Source organism: Strix aluco, chromosome Z, assembly GCF_031877795.1.
Source record: "Strix aluco isolate bStrAlu1 chromosome Z, bStrAlu1.hap1, whole genome shotgun sequence".
In the NCBI taxonomy this organism is placed as follows: domain Eukaryota; kingdom Metazoa; phylum Chordata; class Aves; order Strigiformes; family Strigidae; genus Strix; species Strix aluco.
In genome coordinates, this window is record NC_133971.1 from 81,565,566 (window position 1) to 81,589,130 (window position 23,565).

The 23,565-nt window shown below is 37.1% G+C and overlaps 1 protein-coding gene across 3 annotated transcripts in view; it reads left to right on the forward strand.

The window, feature by feature from the left end:
- ITGA1 (integrin subunit alpha 1) overlaps positions 1–23,565 on the forward strand; it is a 75,210-nt gene that overhangs the window by 32,792 nt on the left and 18,853 nt on the right. For all 3 annotated transcript variants that reach the window (XM_074812492.1, XM_074812493.1, XM_074812495.1), the window contains 12 exons: positions 457–584; positions 6,632–6,780; positions 8,521–8,671; positions 10,231–10,396; positions 14,635–14,708; positions 16,477–16,621; positions 17,811–17,953; positions 19,283–19,426; positions 20,775–21,029; positions 21,460–21,590; positions 23,030–23,193; positions 23,384–23,520. In XM_074812492.1, the coding sequence (XP_074668593.1) occupies positions 457–584; positions 6,632–6,780; positions 8,521–8,671; positions 10,231–10,396; positions 14,635–14,708; positions 16,477–16,621; positions 17,811–17,953; positions 19,283–19,426; positions 20,775–21,029; positions 21,460–21,590; positions 23,030–23,193; positions 23,384–23,520 (1,787 nt within the window). The remainder of the gene's footprint in view (positions 1–456; positions 585–6,631; positions 6,781–8,520; positions 8,672–10,230; positions 10,397–14,634; positions 14,709–16,476; positions 16,622–17,810; positions 17,954–19,282; positions 19,427–20,774; positions 21,030–21,459; positions 21,591–23,029; positions 23,194–23,383; positions 23,521–23,565) is intronic.

The window sequence follows — 23,565 nt, forward strand, 5'->3', positions numbered from 1 at the left end:
TAGAGTGCTATGTAACATCCAAACACAATTGCTAAAAATAGTTGCTTATGTTTTTTACTTAAGGCCAAAAGCCTCTTTTAAAATAATGACGGCATGTTAAGAACTAATACAAACCCAATTTAGTAATATAGATAAAAATCTTAAAGACCTGATTCTTTGGAAAAATCAAAGAGGAGCAGGTTGACATTGAAGAAGGTAGAGGTCACTGGTAAATACTCCGGTTATGTGATCTAATCTTAAATTTCTGCTTACAAGAGAGTGCCTTGCTGATAAAGGGAACACAAACGATTTAAAATACAATGCAAAAAATGATGAATGACAGTTGGCATCAAACATGTCAGTTCAGCCCCACTGCAGAAAGATATGCATCTGTTACTAATCACAAAAGTAACTGGAGCTATGAGATCTATTTGGTCCTTGTTAGTATCAATTCTTATGTGTCAATTTGTGTTGCAGAGTGTAAAACCCAGTTAGACATCGTCATAGTCCTCGATGGGTCCAACAGTATTTATCCATGGGAGAGTGTCACAGCCTTCCTAAACAGCCTCCTGAAAAACATGGATATAGGTCCCCAGCAAACACAGGTAATACGGTAGATATTTTATGGTTGTTTCATTTTCAAGGAAAAAAGGGATTTACAGGAAATGGGATGAAAGCATCATCTATGGAGCTCTCAATTCTAAGAATTTATGTCAATGGAGTACTGAAACAAAATAGCTGAAACCACAACTAAGTGAGTGTCTGCCACCAAGTAGCAATGTCAGGGAGGATGACCAACTTTTTAACCTAGAGACAAAAGTTAAGTGCGTTAAATGAGGCCGTTTGAACACTGTCCTTTCCCACTTCCTTCCTCTTCACAACCACTTCTTGTCTTCTTTTGTACTTCATAGCACATGCTCCTGCAAGGCACACATGCATGGTTCTGACAGCCTTTAGTTGTAAGCTTTTTCGAGCAGCGTTCAATATTTTGTACTATGGACTACTGAGCATACAGCTTTTAAACATTTGGAGTCATAATTAATGAGTGGCTGTTAAAGCCACATGTTATTAATGGCAGAAGCTGCATTTATATAATAAGTGGAGAGGGCCAAATTCCCAGCTGCTATAAATCAGCACTGTTCCACCAGAATTAACAGAGCTACAACCAATTACCCCAGCTGAGGATCTGACATATGTTTCACAGTCTGCTGAACAGACTATGTAAATAGCAATCCCAGCAGAACTCGGGGAAGGGGAAAACATGGACTCTGGGATACATTTTAACACAGAAAACTTTATTAACAACAACAGAAGAAACTGGGTCTTCCTTTCACTTCTCCCTTTTCCCATTCCCAAAATCAAGGATTTACTGGGATCCTGTATAATACTTGATATTCTGCAAGCCAGTACTTAGCAGTTTTGCTACTTCAGGTTAGCTCCTAACATTCTGCTCCTGCCTTCACAAAGGAGACTGTGAGAGGTTGTAAAGGATACCTCTGTCTGCAAATCCTCACCATTTTCCAAGTTAATCGGGGTTTGTGAGTTACCACCCAACTCCCATTGGCTGTACCGAACACTGGCTGATAAAATTATTACTTATAAACAGTCAACTTTACAATCATGTCCCATTCTTAAACATGCTGTTCTTTGAGATATTGTGAGGAAGAAGGAAAAACACTTTGTCAAATTTAACAGAAAGGAAAAAAAAAAAATTCCTCCTGGTCCCTTAAGCTGGTGATTACCCAAACATGTGCCATCTTGGGAAAATACTTAAACCTGAACTTCCCACTGTGGGGCAATGGCTGTATGGAAATCATCACTGCCTTCTGCCCAAAGGGCTTCATGGGAATAATATGCAGGGCCATCAACTCTACTGCACCCTCACCCCTCTTCCTCACCCTGCAATTCCTAAATTTTTACATTGCCACACCTCTGTTATGTTCGATTTTGGAATCCTGCCTCATCTGTGTGGCTCAGCTCATGCACAAAAGGTCTCTTCATGACCTGCACTCCAGCAGCCCCCCATCTCCACTTCCAAATTCCATTCTACCCAGTTTGGCATAGCCAGCCCTCTTCTCACATGTACACTTACTCAAGAACATCAGCTTTGGCATCTGATTGCTACAGAGCAGAAACATTTGAGAGAGAGATAAGAATGGAATAAGGAGAGAGGCTGAAAAACTTGAAATGGAAGGCAAAACCTAGGTGGAATTTTCTCAGTTCCTCTTCCCTGCCTCCCCAGAACATACCCCATTTCTCTCCTCCCCTCTGAGCCCCCTACTTGGGAACCCTGGCACAGCCAGAGGTAGCAACAAGTTTATATCGTCTCCCCCACCCACAGTCTCCTTTCTCAGAAACTGTGTTTAAATGACTATTGAATGGGGAAGAGCAGAAATGACAAAACATCTCCCCTCTCCTCTGGGAGCACAGAATAGAAATACAGGAACAACTGTTACTTTCTGTCTGTTGAAATTGATTTTTCCATGTTCATCTTTTGGGGATGTTTGAGCACATAGAAATCAGTGGACTTTCACTGACTTCAGATTGTTTTTCTCCTGCACGGGAAAGGAATGAGGTGATTACAAAGTAACTCCTTAGGACCTTGGGTGTGACTTGTTCAAAACTGTGTTTTGATTAGAGACTTGCAAGACGTTTTATTTCCACTTACCCCCTCCATGAACAATGGTCATTAGATTTGTGGCAAATCAAAAGATAAATTCCTCAGTGTCCCATGTTTGGCAAATTTGAAAGTGAAAGCCAGAAGATTCAGATGCAAAAAGCCAAAGTTTATGGTATAATTTTTTCAGAAGTATTTCCTTCCCTTCCTCTTTCTGTTCTCCAGAAAATCCACAACACCATACTGATGGTTAAGCTGCATATCCTGAGTTTAGGGATAAAAGAAGTAAAGGGAAAGTAAGGTTAGAAAAGTAGAAAAGGCAGAAGGAATTAAATGAGAAAAAATGTTGCAAGTAGGAACAAAATATCTCTCCTGGCCTTATTCCACATTTTAATGTAACTGCAAAGCAAGATAGCTTTTTTTCTCTCTTTTAAAGTTTTGTAGAGATAATTACCTTTTTAATATGAGGGTGTATTTTTTAATCCTTTACATGAGCAACCTTCTGTGGTAGAAGAATATCAAAAGAGAAAGCAGATTACTTTGATATGTTTAATCCCAGCTTTAAAGCTATATTGGAATGGCCTTCAGAAATTTTCAGACATTATTTCTCCATTAATATATGACATAGGCAGTTATAGGTGTTTGACCTCTATCTGATTATATCTCCAAAGGGACTGTATCAGTGGGCTAAGAGGCCATGCCATGTCATATCTTATGATCAGTTTTATCTCTAGAAGGACAGAGTGTATTAAAGAGGTATTAAAAAGATTCAGGATGAGGAAAGACTTTTGCAATAGTTTATAAGTACTTTCTGAGTCCCTGAGAGCAAGCAAAACATAGCAGAATTAATTCAATTTTGCTTTGATTCAGGTATCTTTAGCAAGCACTCCATATGATAAAATGTATTATCCATTAGTGCTTCCCAAGGCATCTCTGCTTTTATTTCACATTAAATATGATTTAAATACAACCAAAAATTATTTATGATTTTCCTACACATCCCAATGGTGGAAATCCTAGCATATTATTTCCATATACTAAATGGTTTTTCTTTCATTTTGGTTTCCTTTTATTGTTGTTGGTTTTCACCAAATAGATCAGCTTAATAATTTATTGGGAAAGCCAGAATATACTTTCCAAATAAGGGGTTGTATTTACCTATAGAACAACAATAAATAATTGCCCTCAAAAATGTTTTGTCCCAAAGTAGAACAGTCCTTCACTTGCCTGTTCTCTTGTACAATACTTTTTAACAGGAACTGGGGACAATTAAAGAATTATTCCCTTGTGTAATATAAAAGCCATGGAATGCTAGGGAAAGGAACATAAATTTAGGGATTACAAAGATGTTCAGTAGATTATGGTCAGTAATACTGAGAAAAATATTAGGTTTTCTGGAGTAGAGCAGAATTACATCCTTCTGTGTAGCACTATTGCATTTTCCAGATTTAAAATAAACAAGCAAATCAAAACATAAAATGCCTGTAAGCATCATGCTTAGGGGCTTGCTGAAGTTATGCAGTTTGAGCAGGTTTATTGTCCCATAAAGGCACATTTGCATCACACAGATTTGTGTGTCATTTATAGTTTTCCATTAGAATAAAAGGCTGCAAAAGCTCAAACTTTCATTGCTATCTATATAATATAATTCTAATTTTACAAGGTGGACTTGATTCTGTGATCCTGTAGGAGACTGGAACATGTAGTCTAGTAGTATTTTGTTGGTTCTGGGAAGTTTTTCATTACCCTTTTTTGAGGAATGGCTCATCTTTGATGCCATGAAATATGTAGAACATGATGATCAGTGTTTTCAAAGACAGTGCTAAGGAAGGGTCCCGCAGAACAATTATATCCCATAAGATAACCACATGCCCCCCTTCCTTCCTGATTTACAAGCTATGCAACACAGTGCTGATTTCCAGACACAGATGTTCTTTCCATTCACTTCCTGAGAAGGAAATGCTCAAAATGTTTACTTGCTGTGATCATGGACAATGTTTCCTTTCAAATAGGAAATGATACAACTCAATGTCAGCCTCTAATCTTTTTTAGGAAAATGACAACACCAACATGGGTCTCTAGAATTATGGAAGACTGGCAGATACTTTTCACACTGGTAGCAGTCAATAGTTGATTTAATCCTTGGTGCCAATAAAGTTCTGAAAGCTGCAGATAAGGTGCCCATGGATCCACAGCGGCAGGCTCTCTGGCATACAGTAGTCTCTGGCTACATTTGTGCATGGTGCTGGAATACTTAAGGCACTCCTCCAGCTCCAAAAGACCAAACATAATGAAAGTCTCTTGTTTATCACCAGTTAATGGCAGTCTTTTTAAATGACTAGCAGCATCCTGTTCAGATTGTGCTGAATGTCACTTTAGATGCATGCCACAGAATAGTTGGCTTAGAGGGAACAGGTTAAAAATTTCATCTTTAGCTGGGGTTTAGTTGGTGCCACATGACTGCTCTGAGCAGTAATACAACCTGTGCCCCAGCCTGTTGTGTAAACACTGTGCAGGATTAATAGGCTGCTGCCCATGAGAACATGCAGCCTCTGGATGCTGTCAGCTGCAGGTGGAAGAGGGCATGCCTCTGAGACAGAATTAAAATATCTTAAAAGGGAGTAACTTATCATAACTTTGAATTTACATCAGTGCTTCCAGATTTGACTGTATTTTCAAAAGGGTACAGAAATCAAGTGGGATAGATTTTGCTACTGCATACCATTATAATTATAGTCCCATAGTCGTCTGTAACTAGCTTTTCATAATGATTGTGATACTGATATTTAGTATCAAATATTTATCCAACTCTAACCCTTCTACTACAAGCAAACAAACATTGTGCAGAATCTGAGAGGCAATGAAAGTACCTGAAAAACTACCTATAAAGCAATTGCAAAGTACATACTAAGCCACTTCTAAAATAATATGATGGTATAAATATCCCAGAGGCTTTATTGATCTTCAGTACCTAAATGCTAGAGTGCTTTTAATAATAGATGAGTGAGACATAAATGCCATGTAATACTGCATTATCCTAAATAACACCTATAAATTGCCATGTGTAACATAAAATTGAAATATGCTAATGGAACATTGTGTGGATTCTTCCCAGTAAAAGCTGTCAGGAACTTGCCAAAACATTAAAACTGACAGAGATGAATGAGAGAAATTAATTAATATTTAAGAATATTGCTCATCTCTTTATTTCACACTTGTTTTGCAGCAGGTTCCCTCAGGCATTTCTGGTTGAGTTCCAATCCCATGTGTTGATCTTTCACACAAAGACTTGTCCTGATGAGGTCATCTAGAGTCTTTCCATCATCCTCCCCCATTTGAGAAGCCACCATTTTATTCATGTTGTCTCCTCTGGCACTTGTCAGATGTCTTACTTTGGCTTACCTCCCGGTGGGAGAACAGCCGTGTCCTGGACTGCCCTGCTGTCTTCATCGAGATAAGGGTACTTGGGTCTTCCTCTCATCCTGAGGGCTGAAATTTGCCATTTCAGTTCTGTTTCTAGGCTAGGTTTAGGGTAAATAAACGATTTATTATATTTATCGATTTATTATAGTGTCGTATACTATTTATATGTACGTATCATATATGTATTTATATGTAATAAACGATTTATTATAGTATCATATTGTATTAGGATGGAATGAAGAGAGTTGTGAGTGAACCATGGCCTCGTATGCTATGAGGAAAACTGTTTTGAGAAGTTGTGGCTGGTGGTTAGGGCATTGGTCTGCCTTGGCCTAGAGGAGAGCAGAGCTGCAACACAGATTACTGCAAGTCAGGAAGAGCAAGCCTGCTTTTGGCTTTGTTCCTGTTTTTAATAAAAACAATTTAGAAACTTCAAAATGTTTCATGAGATTGAGTGTCTTCCAGCCAGTCTTGCTCAAATGCTTATAGGTGTTTCATACTGATGGAAACACATAGAATTCAATTTTTTTCTGGCTGTATCTACCCCACTGCAGGAGACACAGATGTTTTCTTTAAGGGTAGTTGATTTTTAACATGAACTGTGTGTTTCAGGTTGGAATTGTTCAGTATGGACAGACTGTAGTCCATGAATTTTTCCTGAATACATACTCGACAACAGAAGATGTGATGGCTGCGGCCACAAGAATACGCCAGCGGGGTGGCACACAAACTATGACAGCCCTGGGAATAGATACAGCAAGGTATGCTCACAAAATATTGGCCTGCATGTGGTAGAAACAAACATAAACAGATATGGTGATGATTCTGATTTTGTAAATTAAAAATATGATGTGGCTGACATCTGACTTCATTTTAGCTGAGCAAACAAGATTTAGGAGGAGGGTGCATAAACAGACTCTGTCCAGCATCTAGAGCAGTTATATATGGCACTCTGGAAAGGCAGCTGTCACTTGAATTGAGGAAATAGGGAAAGACAAGCGACATGGAGCAAGATTGTAGTCCTAAGCAAAGAGCTGGCAATCTTTGACGTCCACACAGAGCAGGTAGGAACTGTGTGTGCAGAGGGATGAAGAAAATTAAGTTTTTCAGAGGAAACAGGAAAAAATAGAACTTTTTAATGTTAATTTGTCTTCATTCTGAAGTTATTACAGGGTTTGAGCCCACTCTTGTCAGAAAGACTAGAAATTTTATATCCAAAGTCTTTGAAGCTTCTGGATCATTGGGAGATGTTGTAGCAATAGCATTATTTAGAAATGCTTCCTTTATGAGAAAAATGAAATCTGAGTTTTGTAGAACAGACAGTAAATGCAAAATCTCTTAGACACTTTCAAACCATGCAGTGTTGTCCTGGTATCTTTTTTCTTTTCTACTTTTTTTTTTTCCAGCATGACAGCATGACTTTATTCCATAAAAGATTGTATTTGCCCTTTCCAAACAACCATTTAGTGAAATATGCAACATCTTTCTGGTGAACTATTTGATTATCTGACCAAAGTTTTGTTGATATAATGTCTTTAATCCAATGAAATTCTCACATGCTCATCAGTAATGTTTTCCTTAGATACAAGTAGAAGCTTGAGGGAGTCCTAACAAGTTCATGAAAGCAGAGCCAGTCGAGAATTGCCAAATACTCAGAAACCACATGTGGTTCAGAAAGTCCCTGTGCACCACAAACTGCTGCAGGCTTGTATATACAGAAACTATCAGCAAAAGCTTCCTCTGTTCTTGAAATCTTCCTGTACATCCACTTTTGGCCATCGTCAGTGGTAGATCTTAGCTTTCACTCATGTGGCCAGTCTTAGAGTTCTGTGGTGTTTCTATAGAAAGAGGAAGCCCTGCTTCCTTCCTTCTCCAGAGCCCTAATCCAGCCTTGCCTTTTCTGGTCCCCTCCAGAGTCTGGGTGACCAGCTGCCCAAAACCTCAGTGCCCATTTGCCCATCTGTAAGTGTAGAATTCAACTGGTCACCCCCACCTGCCTCTACTCAGCTGCAACCTACTTCTGCCACATCCCCAACACCTGGTTTACTGTAGATGTGCAGAGGTGTGCTGGTAGCTGCTTTGTCAGATACTTTGACCCTTTGAAGTGCTGCTAGAGGGTGCAAATAGGAGGTCTTTTTGTATGTGGGTTTCAAGATGGGAGATTGTTGGTTGGGTCATTTTTAAGCTGCCAAAAGATGCTTTAAGGTGCCAGAAGTTTATTTGGGGAGGGGAGGAATTTTTCACTGTCCAGCATTGTATTTTCTGCTGTTGCTCTCAAATGAGTGAATAATGAATGAATGCTTGTAAAACTCTTTGGTTGCAAACTGTCATGTAAGTTCCAGTTGTTGTTGTTGTTTGTATTTCTTCATGGTTAATATTAATCTCCTTTTCCTGCTTCTTAGTTGTTATAATGTCTTTTCACTTACGGTTGACTATGCAAATATGACGTATGTGCTAAATGCTGACATGGTCTTTCTCCAAACGCTTTATGCTCCCTTTAGGAAAGAGGCTTTTACTGAGGCTCATGGCGCACGAAGAGGAGTACAAAAAGTAATGGTTATTGTGACTGATGGGGAATCCCATGACAACTACAGATTAAAAGAAGTGATTGATAACTGTGAAGATGAAAACATTCAGAGATTTGCTATTGCTGTAAGTGAAATTTAGTGGGAAAATTCAGAATCTTAAAAGCATGTTTAATCTTCCAAATGTAATTTCTGTTTATAAAGTTCATTTCACAGAATCTGTATGGAAATATAATCATTTCAGAGAGGGAAAAAAAAGAAGCTGAAAACAGCATTAAAAAATTGCTTTCTGATTTTATAGCACATAAGAAAAAGCAATCTATCTGTCTTCCTGGTGATGATAGGTATGTGTGCATGTGAAGAAAAAGGAGAAAGTTTGAGGGGCAATGTAAAATCAAATCCTTTTGTTAAGAGCAGTATTGAACACAGTAGATTAGTTCAAAACTTCTGAGAAAATTCTGTAGACATGTTACCTACTTAAAAAAAAAAAAGCAAATGTAAACCAGCAACAAAATCCAGGTTTATTATGACTGTTCTGTGTGCTGGCATTCTAAATTTGTCATTTTCATGTTGATCAAACTTAGTAGCTGAGAGCATCAGCGTTATGGAGGTTAACCCATATCAAGAAATACAGAAATATTAATGATAGATTTGGTGTAAAGTCTCCACTGTATTTGTGTATTCTATACTCAAATAACCTGTTTTCTGTCATTAATTTTGAAGATACACTGGATTGTTGCTTCTCTGTTCCTATCTTTCTTTGTTTTGGTACAATGAGGTGGCAACTTCAGTACAATACAACTTCAAGAAAGATGTATCTTTAATTTAAAGAAAGACATAAAACAAAAGTTGAATCCAGCAGCACACAAATTTTCAGTAGTTTTCTTCATAAAGATAGAGATCATTAAAGAAAAATTCATCCTTGAAGCTGCAATAATTTTTAGCAGTAAAATCCCTATCTAGACGCAGATTTGAATTTCTCCAGTGTCCAGGAATGCTAGAACATGGGCATTCGTTTTTTATTTCCCTCTCAAAGCAAGTTAGGTGTATAGAGCACTTCTTTCTATGTAGAATACTTGTTGGTCTGGGAATTGGAGAAGTGAGTTGTTTTGTTCTGCAGCATCCTGTTTTTACAGCAGTGCTGTTAAAACTGCAGAGCAAATCTAACGTCTTGTACTGTGATGAAGCTGCTAACACTGAATGCAGGTGTTGTTTTTATATGTATTTATAAGGCAAATCTGCACAAAAAAATATTTATCCTATGCCTAATTAACTTCTCATTAATTCCTTATATAAATGTGCTATGAGGAGAACAATGCGTATGCTGGTTTGAGTGGTGTGTTGTTTTTTTCCTAATTAAGGCCTACTTCAACAAATCATAGAATCATAGAATAAATCATTAGAATTTTGTAAAGAAGGGAAAAAAGGACAGTTGAGCATAGCAGACATTATGCCATACAGTTTCTTTGTTTGCTATTGTATTTTCAGAAAAACAACTGAGCCCTCATACAGTTCTGTTCTTATTGGAAAAGAATGGTTTCAAATCAATTTGAGGGAGGTTTTAACAGAACAAATAAAGGTTAGATGTGATTTCCCAGTATTCTCTAACAATGTGCCTCAAAGATATCTTCTAAATCAGGTTATAAAATGTATCCTTGACTACTTTTTTTTTTAAATTCTCTTTAGATCCTTGGCAGTTACAGCAGAGGAAATTTAAGTACTGAGAAATTTGTAGAGGAAATAAAATCAATTGCCAGTAAGCCTACTGAAAAGCATTTCTTCAATGTCTCAGATGAATTAGCTCTTGTAACTATTGTTGAAGCACTTGGAGAGAGAATATTTGCCCTGGAAGGTATGACATTATTTAAAATTTTACTTCATGCTCTATCCCAGCCAAAACAAGGACACTGCATTACAACTGAAGCAAATACAAGACCACCTGTGTTTATTTTCCTTTGCAATGTATTGTGCTGCATAAAATGTATTATGCAGGGAATTTTTTCATGCTGACCATAAACATATTTTACAATAGACATCACAAGCATAGATAACGATGTGAAATATATTCAGGTGCATTAGAGGCTATGGTGACAATAGCGTAAAAGGGTAAGTAACCATTACTGTTTTAGCTGGGGTAAACACAAAGTTGCCTTCTGTTAGGTAAAAAAGCATTGCCAGACCATATCCTCATCATTTGTTCATCTGCCTATACCTTTATGTTTTCTTTTTGGTTAGTTATTAAGTACAGCATATTACTTTGCTATACAAGTTAACATGTACTTGGTGTACAGAGTTGGCAAGACATAGTTTTGGAAATGTTCACAATACTTAGATTTTAGCACAGAAAAGTAATTCTCTCATAATGTCTGCTTACATTCTCCACCCAAATTAGGCCACTGTCCAAATCCCTGTTTGTTTCAAGCACGCTACTGGTAACAGAAGACTGAGTTTATTAGTTATAAATTATACTGGCCAACTCTGAAGGAATTTGTGTCATATAAAGAAAACATCCATCTATTTGGACTTTTTTTTTTCAACATCTCAAATTTCCAAGTAGCTGGAATAGTGTAGTTTGCAGCTGAAACAAAAGATGATGTTGAGTTGAATGTCAAGAAACAGTACAAATATGAGAGAGTATTCTAAAGTTTTTTAAATTGGACCTATATTTCTCAGACATATTTAGGTATCTTTTTTAGTGTATCATTTAGCTTGATCAAATAATATTATTTTCAGCTGATTATTACTAAATATTTTTCCCATTTATCTTTTTACTCTCTGGAAGATTTTGTTTTGCAACAAATTAATTTGAGGGGAATTTAAACTCTCTAAAGCCCAAAATTTAGCCTACTTAAGCTCACTGAGTACTTCAAAGTTCACTGAATAGGGGGCTCTTTTGTTAAATTCCTGTTTACTTGGAAGCATACACTTTCAGTGGAAAAATAGTTGTTCAAACAGAAATTAAAAACTTAGTCTTCAATTTGTGCTTTGTTCTTTAAGAAAGGTGAGAAAAATCATTGTCTTTCATTAGTAGAATAAAATCTGTTAGTTACAGATATTAAATGGATATAGAATAAAAAGTTAATCAACTGCTAGTCATGACAACAGATGAAGGATGTAAGACCTAACATGACTGAGTTCCTGGACATCTGTGAACTCAAACTCGAGGTTTCATGCCATAGCTTAGCCCTTTGAACAACCAGATGCCACTGGAAGAGACAGTTTCACTTTGTCATACTCCCCTTTGTCCCTTTTAGCAATCAGTAGACATTAAGTAGTGCCTGTCTGTCACATGAAACCTCAGCCTTCAAATAGTGGAGTAAATTGTGCTGACTTGGACTCGCTGTTGGTGAGGAATGCTTTATATCATGAACTGAAACCCTTCCATTGACTTTAGTAGTTCATTCGTGTAATCATAAGAAAAAATTGCAAAGTGTTTGAACATTAAACAAATTCTGTAGCTTGATAAAATATCTAAACAATGTAGTTATGTTGATGGTAGTGAAATTAACTGTTTGATGAAATTGTACAAATGTTATCTGTTTATCTGATAGTCAGCTCTTGAGATAACTACTCCTCGTCATCATGTACTTCAGTATTTTGGTACTTTAAGCATATTGTACCTCTTTAAGTATCAACAAGTTCTGCAGTCCTCCTTGAATTCAGCTTTAATTTTCTGCAAAAGATGCAGTAACAAATATGACTTCTTGGTTATTACTACTTTTTATTTAACATTAACCTATTATAAACAGAATATTTGTGCCTTGATCTATTTGCCTTATTTTCATTTCATATAGACTTGGCTGTATTACAAAAAATATATATTTGAAACAAAAAAAATGTGGTAAATTATTTTCATCCACACTGTAAGAGACAAGCTAGGTAATTTCACCACTCCCAAAAAGCTTCTTGATTTCCAGATTTTCAGTAGGAACTCAGACATGTGCTAAGATTTCTACATAAGACACCTGTGACATGAGACAAGAACTGTCAACTCCTCCACCTGTAGAAGTTACAGAAATGGCATAATCTGTCTACAAGACAATCAGAACAGAAACTGAAAATGGGATCTTAGCTTTTTGTCAAAGCATAGCAAAGTTGAATTGCTCCCAATGGGTTGGAACTAGAAGATGCTGACTGAACCAGTTTCTGTTGATTCTTCAGGCATGGTTTCCTGTCCCTTCCCAAAGCATTTCAGGATCTATTCAAGATTTGTGACTGTGTCCATGGATGCATTTTTGTGGTGGGGGAGAAAAGCAGATTAATTCTGTCCCACCCAAATTTCCAGTGACAATCCAATTTATTGGAAGTGTGCAACATGGAAAAGATTAATTAACCCCATACGTTGTAGCTTAGTGTCTGTGCATAACGTGGAGGTGACAGAAACCTTGATTCTTGAAATTCTGTATCTGAATCTGTTTAAATTTTCAATCTAAATAGCCTCTTACTAGTATAGTAGCACATTTGGGTTTCTTTCTCAGATTTCTTGTTTTCTTTTTGGTTTTGGCCTTTAAAAAATGCAAAGGAAAACTGAGAGGGAAATGAAAAATCAAATCCAACAAAAACCCATTCTTGACAGCCAGTGGATTTTTACACATAATCTTTTTTATATGCCTCTGTGTCTCATGGCATGGACTTCGGGTTTGAACAGCAATTTTATGTTTTATCCAACCCGTAGACAGGCACAAATGTTTTTTCACAAAATATCCTTTGTAGGACGCTTGGTAGTTTGAAACTCAATGGAAAGTTAGACTGAGGGCCATTATCTAAGCAACATTCAGAACTGCACACACCAACAGTATCGGCATTGTCCTCTGCCTCAGACTCTGAGATTCCTGTCTTTCTCAGCTCATTAAGGAGCATCCTTTACTGCATGAAAATATTGTTTATTAGCAAACGTGGAACTTGAGAATTTTATGCTTAAGAAGGACTTTTTCAGACTTAGCAAAGCAACTACATCTTGTGAAATGTGATGGCCTATGTTTGTGTGTCAAACATTTTGTGTCTGAGATCATGTCTCCTTCCTATGACTGGCTATAAATCCCAACAATTAGCAAAGACATCATGTCCCAGGGAGCAACCTCTGTGGGTTAGTTGCTGAGTGTCAAAAGTTCAGTATTATTTAATAGTCCAGATGCCTGAAATTCATGCAGCCATTGTTCGCTATGTCTCAGTTTCATTCACACAGCTGGAGGTTCGCCTCAGCACTCATGTGGTAACAAATCCTGGACAAGCATCAGAGCAGATTTCATAGTTCCCCCCTATTGCCCATTACAGTATCTTGCTCTCAAAGAGAAATCAATATGCAGAATATAGTTACCTTACTTGGCCGCTTACAGTGGCAAGATAGTCCTTGAGTATTGCTTTTAAGTAGAGGAAGAGGCAGACCTTTCTCTTCCCTGATGATATTTCAAGTGTATGTGGGAGCAAAGCAGCCCATCAGAGTTTAATAACTAGCATATAACTTACGTGACAAGATACTGAAACTAGTACTAAATCACCTGATACCTTTTTTATTCAAAGACGCTTAAGAGAACCAGGAAGATTTTCATCTAACTTTCTGGGCAGGATTATAGTTCCCAAGCCTTTCCCTGAGGCTTATGAATCTTGGACAGCTGGGATTTTCCTGTGTTGTTTTTTGCAAAGATTCATACAAACATCAAGTGTTTTTCATTTAAAGTTCCTCCAGCTGCCTAAAAATTTTTAGTTGCTTGAATATATGGCCAGGGTTACATGGCTGGTGTTTTATTGTTCGCTTAGCTGAAGTGGAAAATGGCTTAACCATGTTAATCAAACATTCCAAACATATTTACCATCAGCCTGAGGTCAAATATAGTCAGTTTTAGCCCAGAAATATTTGTTGGACAAGTTCTGAGACATAATCTTAAAATGAAAGCTCTCATACTTAATAGTAGCATTTAACACAGACCTTAATTTCTGTAATTATTATAAAAATCTATGGCAAATGATATTAACTGAATATTCTAGTTAATTATGCTATTCTTTAGTATCATATGGCATTTTCATTACACTATTCAGATATTTTTTCAGATTGAAACTACTTTATTTTTGAAACTTTTTTCTCTTTAATAGCAACAACAGACCAGCAGGCAGCCTCATTTGAAATGGAAATGTCTCAAGCTGGTTTCAGTGCTCATTATTCTCAGGTAAACAAACTATTTGAAGACAGAACTTCTTTTACAAAGTAGATTTTCATTGGTGATTGCATGAATTTGGAATGAGTGTTTCAGAATTCTTTGTACAGTCCTGTTTGCTGTTGGAAGTTTTGGAGTTTCCCATAATCCAGTTATTTTTTTGTAAAATGTATGTAAAGAATGATTATAAACAATGAATCTTAAGAAAGTACCTTCTTTACATGAACTCTAAATTTAATGCCCCCATAGTGCTATCAGGAGAATAGGCTATAATATGTTAAGAAAGACAGAGAAGGACATTTTACCAGGGCCTATAGCAACAGGACAAGGAGCAACAGTTTTAAACTGAAAGAGGGTAGATTTAGATTGGATATAAGGAAGAAATTTTTTATGATGAGGGTGGTGAGACACTGGCACAGGTTGCCCAGAGGAGCTGTGGCTGCCCCCTCCCTGGCAGTGTTCAAGGCCAGGTTGGATGGGGCTTTGAGCAACCTGGTCTAGTGGAAGGTGTCCCTGCCCATGGCAGGGGGGTTGGAACTAGATGGGCTTTAAGGTCTCTTCCAACCCAAACTGTTCTATGATTCTATGAACTCTAAAACTGTTCTCTCTAAATATTAATGTATAAATTCATACTGCATTGTATTGGTGAAATTGAGACAGAAAATATATAAAAAGGATATTTCTGCTATGGATATGATCTGCATTATTAGTAACACATTGAATACCTCAGCACTCAGGGGGTAAGTATTTATTAAACTGGGATGCAGAAATTCCTAGAAATTTGTACTAGCAGAAAATCACTCCCTATGTATTTTATTTATTCTTGAAAAATTAAAAAATCCATTGTAATGATCAGCTCGGTGTACACAAATGAAATTAAAATTTAACATGAGATAAAAAGAACTGGGAAGAGTTAATCTTTAAAGATACAAAAAAGTAGTAACAGTGGAAAAGAGCACAATAGGAGAGTAATTGAACTGAACAAACTCCAAGCAATGCAAGACAAACATACATAGGAGAAACTTCAACATGGCTTTTTATACAGCTCAGCATATCACCAGTAAAAAAAAGAATAAAAGATCTTCAGTATGATTTAACATAAATACTTTACTGCAGAACTCCTCTCCGTTCATTTTTACTCATTGCACTACATTATACATGATGCTTCAGATGGTGTACCATACCTTAGAAGCAAGTATTATCTTGACAGGGAACACAAGGATTATGTATAAGATAATCTATTTGGTAGAGAGTGTTCTTAAGTTCACAAACAACTGACCTGCTATCATTAGAACCTCACTTCAGAAGTGGGTCTTCAGCCCTTGGTGCATTGACAGACTCAGGGTCTCTGGTGTCTGTCTTTAGGCAAGAAAGGTCAGCAAACCATTTCTCACTGACAAAAGGCCCTTGGACAACATACAAGATCCACAGATTCAGCAGAGAAATTTAAGTGTTGTATTCTCTGATTAGCTTTGCTAAATCCCTTTTGTCTTTCTATTTGGCCTGAAATGGTGGGCTGAAGTTGTAGGAGCTGTGTTTCATTCTGCTGCTTTTCCTGAATGGACCTTTGTTGTTTGTTTTTTTTTTTTTTTAAGTTGGGTGCATTTTTAACAAGAAGTGGGAGACATACTGTGATTGTAGGGGCCATACTATAATAGGAAAAGCAGGGCTAAGTATGTAAGTATACAGTAAGCATTACCCAGATGTGAGGCATCATGATCAATGAACATCTAAAGCTTGTTCACATAGAAAACAGGCTTTTTGTTTTTCTTTGCATAAGGATTGGATCATGCTTGGAGCAGTTGGAGCATATGACTGGAATGGCACAGTGCTCATGGTGAAGGACAGTGGTACCTCAGTGCCAAGTAATGACACTTTTCATGACAGCCTTTCCGAAAAAAATGAACCTCTTGCAGCCTATCTAGGTAAGAGAAATAACCCGTCTTATAACACTTTTTGACAAATGCTAGAATGCTCAAATCTCATTCACAAAGAGTATCTTACAGAATATTATCTTACATTATAGGAGCCTGGAAAAATTTATAATGTATGAACATGTCCACTGTATGATTTTCTTGGTCTTTAAAAAAAAAAAAATTACTACTTCTACAATCAGAAAACTAGTCCAAAAGTACTTACAGGCCTAAGTATATCAAGACTTTCCCTAATAAAGGTGTCTAACCTGTTCAGAGAAGATTTCACAGATTCCTCTAGTATTCTTATCAGGTTTTTCTATGCCTTGATAATTAATCAGTTTTATACAATATTCAGTCTAAATCTTTGCTTAAAATTAAGCTGATTTCTGTCAGTCAATGGACAAGAACAGTTTACCACTACCTTTTTTAGAATAATCTTTGCATATTGGCAGGCTATTGTTTTCCTCTCAGCCTTTTCTACCAAAAAGCATCAGTGACTTTGCTCTCTCCTCTAGGTCTTTCTACACCTCATGGTTCTGTTTGTTCTGTTATCTCATTTAAGACACATTTTCACTGATGAAGAGTCAACACTGGAATAATTTCTTTTATTTTGCCTAAGTGCACTGTTTATCTTCTTTGCAGAATGGCATTAGCCATTTTTTTTTTTATTCTCAAATTTTGTAAAGTCATTTTAAACGTAGATCCTGTCCTCCATAATACTTGCAACCCTGCCACAGTTTTGATTCATCTGTAAATTTTTATAGCTCTTCCTTCACCCAAGTTATTAAATTGTTGTTAATATTAAACAGAGCTAGATTCAGAATGCCCACAGAATCACATTTGGAAGACTCCATAAGTTTGACAGTGAGCCAGTGACAATTGTTCTTTGAGTGTAGCTTTTCAATCAGCTATGCATGAGTTATTTCATCAGTACCATCATATTCTTACACTGTGTGAGAATGGCGAAGTGAACATGACTCACCAGCCTGTGAATAGGTTTAATAACACAGTGGTGCTCATGACTCTGAGACTGCAGGCAAATACACATACAGCCCTTTTAATTAACTCTGCTGTTATTCTGTAGCATAAGTAGGGCTAAACACCTAGTTGCAGAATAAGCCTTAAAAAGGCTCTGAATCACATCAAGTATTTCTGATACATTCTGTCTGTACTGCATCTTGACTTTTCTGGTTCCTAGGATATACTGTGAATTCAGCATTGACACCTGGAAGTGTACTGTACATAGCAGGACAGCCACGATACAATCACACTGGCCAAGTTATCATTTATAAAATGGAAGGAAAAGAAGTACAAGTGCTTCAGAGGTTAAATGGAGAACAAGTAAGTATGCATTCGTGATTAACGTACGAGAGGAATATGGCATGAGGAATAGAAATAATGATTTCAAATGAGAACTCTGCATCAGAAGAGCAAACAAAACTGGAAGTTGTAAGCAAGATCAGAAGGAAAGGTTAGGTAAATGCTCTGATATAGTCAGTAATGGAAAGTGGACTCTACAGTAGTCAGGGACCCTTGGAAATTTTCTCTTTGAGGGTTAAACCTTCACCAGTGTCAAAGTGGTTGTAGTCGTCTCTGTAGTTGCCATTATCTGTGTCTGCTGAGTGGAAGGGGTATGTCACTGGAAGGAAATGGGTGCAACAAGCTGGTTTCTGTGTGAGAGCATCATCTGGAATAGCATGAAGTATTGAATAGCTGCTTGTTATATTGAGTAGCAGCTCACTGAGAGCTGTTCCTGCAGGAAAAACAAAACAAAACAAAACAAAAAACCCCATGTAATCACATAATTAAAGATGATGTTATAATATTAGGTACGTAAGGGTTGAAAGACCTGTCTGCTCGGGTCTCCCCAGGCTGCAGTACAAGCTTCTTTCAGGAGAATTCTGGTTACCTCATTTTCACCTATAGCTGATGTCTGCAACTCAACTAATCAATCAATTCTTTTAAAGTCAATGAAGGAAAGTAGGCATTTTTAAGGTTTGAGGGATAGGACCTACTTGAAGCATCTTCTGTGAGATGAGATGCATCTTGCACTAGAAGAGACTGCTTGTCATGTTGAGTGTAAAAGAAATGCAGGGTGTCTAGTTTAGCTGTGAAGTATCAAATAAATCACACACCTTTGTACCTAGTCTATGAATGTATCTAGCTCTTTGTGTAGATCTTGTTCCTCTGCGTTTAGTGGCAACTTGAAATTTTGGAGACTGCCTGCACTGTGTTGTCTCAGAGCTTTTGTCCACCATTGAACCTTTACCCCTGGCAAGCCTAAGACCATTGATTTTGCTCTTTCTATGTATTATTGTCAAGACTGAAAAGAAAACTAACTTCCCCAAGACACTGCTATTCAAATGTTGTCTTAAGAGGTCCTAATCCCTTTAGCAGGTAGAAGGCACCATTTGTAACTTTGCAAACTCAGAAGAGTCAAAAATTGAACGGACCATTCTTAAATTAGAAAAAAAATGACAACAAACCCCAAAACAGAAGACAAGCTTCAAAGGCAAACAGATCAAAAAGATCTAGGTAGCAAAGAAAATTTCTGCCTAATGGTCAACATTTGGCATTGTTGTAAGCAGTTGTAAAATGGATCTCTGAATAGGATATGTTGCATGATGTTGCTGACTCTGTCTCTGATTTATACCTTATATTTTCCTGCAGATTGGGTCATACTTTGGGGGTGTGATTACCACAGTTGACATCAATAGGGACTCACTTACAGACCTTCTTCTTGTTGGAGCTCCTATGTATATGGGAACTGAGAAAGAGGAGCAAGGGAAAGTATATGTTTATGGTCTGAACAAGGTAAGGATGACGTTTATTGATCAGAAACAAAACATGCTCCTTACTGTCTTCATATCCTTATTTTAAAGAAATATGGTAATTTGAGCTGAGAAAAATGAACTGTTGAAAACAGAGAAACATGTTTTTGACAATTGAGAGTATAACAGATTATTTTTGAAAACTTTATTCTCAAAATCTTTTTTTCTCACCTTTTTTTTTCTAACAGAGTGTGTTATATAGATAAGGAGTATATCCTGTAAGCTGCAATATGGCATACATGCAAATTTATAGAATTAATTTTCTATCACATTTTCTTTTTGCTTTCACAAATTAGGGAACAGTAGGGCTCATCCAGCTTTTAAACATGTCACAACTAGTTTGAGGAATATAGCAGCTACACCTCTCCTTGCAATGTCTATGCATACTTTTTCTTCTTTTTTTCTTCTTTTAGTCCAGTACCATTGTGTATCATTATAACAAATGATTACCAAAATATGGTAATTATGGTAATTTGGTAATCATTACCAAAATATGGCCTAGCAATGATGGTCTCCTAAAATACTATTGCAAGAAAAGGACCTGAAGAGCCTGGATCTGTTTGACAAGGAACTCTTCCAGTTTCTACATGCATGTTGCTAACAACAAATTGCTGGTGGATAGGGTTGGCAAGAAAACAAGAATTCTATGTTCTCCAGTAATGTTAGGGTTTGAAATTTGTTTTTCCTGTGCTTACTTTTTTCCATCTCCACATAAAGGAGATACAGCAACTGCTGGCTGCTACTAATCTCTAGCATGAAACTCATGGGACCAATCTCTTGGAAAGTTTGGTTACATACCATGCTGCATGTGTGGTTTTGTACACCGGACCAGAAGAATATATATGTTAGACCACAGAGTATGTGTCTATTGAGGATAGGATTCAGTCCATATAAGAGAAATGCTGTCTTTTGTTCTGGAATAACAGTATTGTCTTCTGTGTTTCATCAAAAACTTGATTTACTTTTCAGATTAAGAGAATGCCTTTACAAGAACTCTACGCTATCTTAAGAATCAAGTGTTTACTTACAATAACATCCAAATATTGTTATGATACTATGCTTTCCTGTGAACCTCTAACTTCAAGAAATATGCAGAAGCATCTAGATGCAGAAAGAGAGGGAGCAAGAACGTCTTTCCCACTCGCTGCTCAGAAAGAACATTTGAATCATAGTTACAGAACCACAGTTTCTACAGTGCACTCAGTCACTAGGAATATGATGTAATTGTTTCATTTAATTAATCAGTTTGTCTTCTGGACAGGAACTCTTAAAAGCCTGCATTGCTAAAATGTTGATGGAAATCCACAAATTCTAAATCTGTTCTTTCACAGACAAAGTTTGAATATCAGATGAGTCTTGAACCTGTAAAGCAAACATGCTGTTCGCCATTAAAACAGGACACCTGCAAAGTCCTTAAGAATGAGCCTTGCGGTGCACGCTTTGGGACTGCGATTGCTGCCGTGAAGGATCTCAACCTTGATGGATATAATGATATTGTAATAGGTTCTCCCTTAGAGGATGATCATCGGGGAGCTGTTTATATTTATCACGGCCATGGCAACACAATCAGTAAAAAATATTCACAGGTATGAAGTCAAACTTTACAGATTGACAGCTGCTGTGAGTGTATGTAGCACAAGTCCTGTTTTCACATGTCTTCCCAACATAGTATCAAACCGTGGCTTGACCTGTCATTACAGGTTGTTTTTTAAAATGCTCTGTACTTTTAAACTCATTTTGATTTAACTGAATTTGACTCTAGTATTGTTAGAAAGTATATTTGCATGTTTTTATTAGAAGCCTTCTAAAATGTTCTCTACAGCAAAAAAAGTAGATATTTTGCAATTCTGGAAATCTATAGTGTGTTCATCACCATGGTAACCATTTTAGGAGTATTGTAATGAAATTTAATATATTTAAAGTCTAAAAGCTATCTAACTGCCAACAAATGTGTCTTGAATGTTCTTATAAAATCCTTCAACACGGACTGCATAAACCTCTTAATGCTTTTAACAGCGTATTGCATCAGGTGGAGATGGGGAAAAAGTGAAATTTTTTGGCCAGTCTGTGCATGGGGAAATGGATTTGAACGACGACGGGCTGATTGATGTCACCATTGGAGGCCTTGGTGGGGCTGCCCTCTTCTGGTATGGATACCCGCAGCAGCTGTCAGGCCAGAAAATAACCATTTGTCTTGGGCTACTGATGTAACTTGCATGCACTACTGTTTGGACTGTTGTGAGGATACTGGTTTCATCTCATGCTTTGACACTGGCTGTGAATCTTCATATTTTCATGTCTCTCTGGAGGAACAAGTATAAAACTTAATAGATAGCAGTAATAAATATAGGAATGTTTTAGAAGCCTTGTTTGCCTAGTATGAAGGCCTTGTCCTCCTACACTATATTCAAAATAGAAACCGCTTGTGGCATTAAGATCAAAATAGATACCAAAATAGATTCCGCTTGTGGCACTAAGAAACAGAGAAAAACCCTAAGGGTTCTCTTTTTCACACTCTATTGCGTATTATCTTATTAACAATGTCAAGGACAAGTTCAAATGTAAAGGAGTCTCTAAGAAAACACATTTGGCTTCCTGATAAGAAAACTCTAGTTTGCATCCCCACAGAAAATCTTGGAAAAATTTGACTAAACTTTCTGGTTAACAGTGAATTAATTTTCTTTACAAAAAAACATGATTCAGATGCATAATGAGGAATATATTTTTAAGGGAGACAAATCAGTAAAGAAATAAATAAGGTAACGTAACCCCTCATTTCTAAAGCACAACTAAAATTATTTCTCTCTCTCTGGTAAGGCAATTGCTAAGCCAGCTCCTTGCTTTCCCTCTCCTGCTGTTCCACCTAACTCACCTGCTAGGTGATCAGGTTTGCCAGGTCTTGCTACCATCCTCCTCCCCCAGGTGAGCTGCTCCTCACCTTCATCTGGTAGTTTGTCTTCCCAAAAGCTCAGTGTATGAACACAATGAGATGCCCCTTCGCTGCATTGTTTAGATCACAGATCTGAAGTAAGGTATTTTGCCAGCTAAATGTTCTGCTAGTTTGGTACACTGACATACTCCATCTTGAGGCCGGAAGGGAACAGAGCCAGAGCAAAGGGAGAAGCAGGAATGAGTTACAGGGACAAGGGTGAAGGGGAGTTCAAGCAAATTGGTAGTGAATCTCAGCCTGTTAACTACCCACAGCCTAAAAGATGGTATGCTGCCCTCTAGCTTGTGTATAATGATATGTTCATCTGTGGATACCCTCAAGGGTGGATCTGGGACTTCTATCTCTTTTAAAATGGGACTGGCTCTATAGAGCTGCTTAAATGCTTTTGAAAATAATTTCATTTCATTCAGTACCTGTTCTGAAACAAGGACAGCACTGTGGAGAGATCTTGTGACCATTTTCTCTGTCATTTGTTGTTTACTGGTACTGTGTATAGAGTGTATAAATTACTTGTCTAGACCATCACATACGTGTATTTTAATGTTGAATGTTGCACATTTTCTAAGTTCATTCTTAAGTTAAAAAAAGTTGCTGCAATTATTTTCAAGGCACTTCTCTCTTTGTGTTTTTGTTAAGGTCTCGTGATGTGGCTGAAGTAAATGTTTCCATGCAATTCACACCCAAAAGCATCAATATCCAACAACAAAATTGTCAGATAAATAAAAGAAAAACAATATGCATAAATGCTACTATTTGTTTTAAGACCAGACTAAAGTCGAAGGAAGATACATTTGAATCCAGTAAGTAGATAAGCACTAAGCTATGGAATCTTTACACTGTAAAACTGCTATGCTTGCATTCATTTATTTCTCCAAAAATGGAATGCAACTCTTCTAAATTCACTATTCAGAGTGCATTTAAGATACACTGGGAAAAAAGAATGTGTAGAGACAAATTGGTTCATAATATTGATCTCAACTTCCTTTGCAGGTCTGCAGTATTGGATTACTCTTGACTCACAAAGACAAATACCTCGAAGCTTGTTCACAGAAAGCCATGAGAGGAAAATGCAAAAAAATATAACTGTCAAAGCATCAGAATGTATTAAACATAACTTCTACATGTTGGCAAGTAAATCATTTAAAGTGTTTTTCTCATATTAACATTATAAT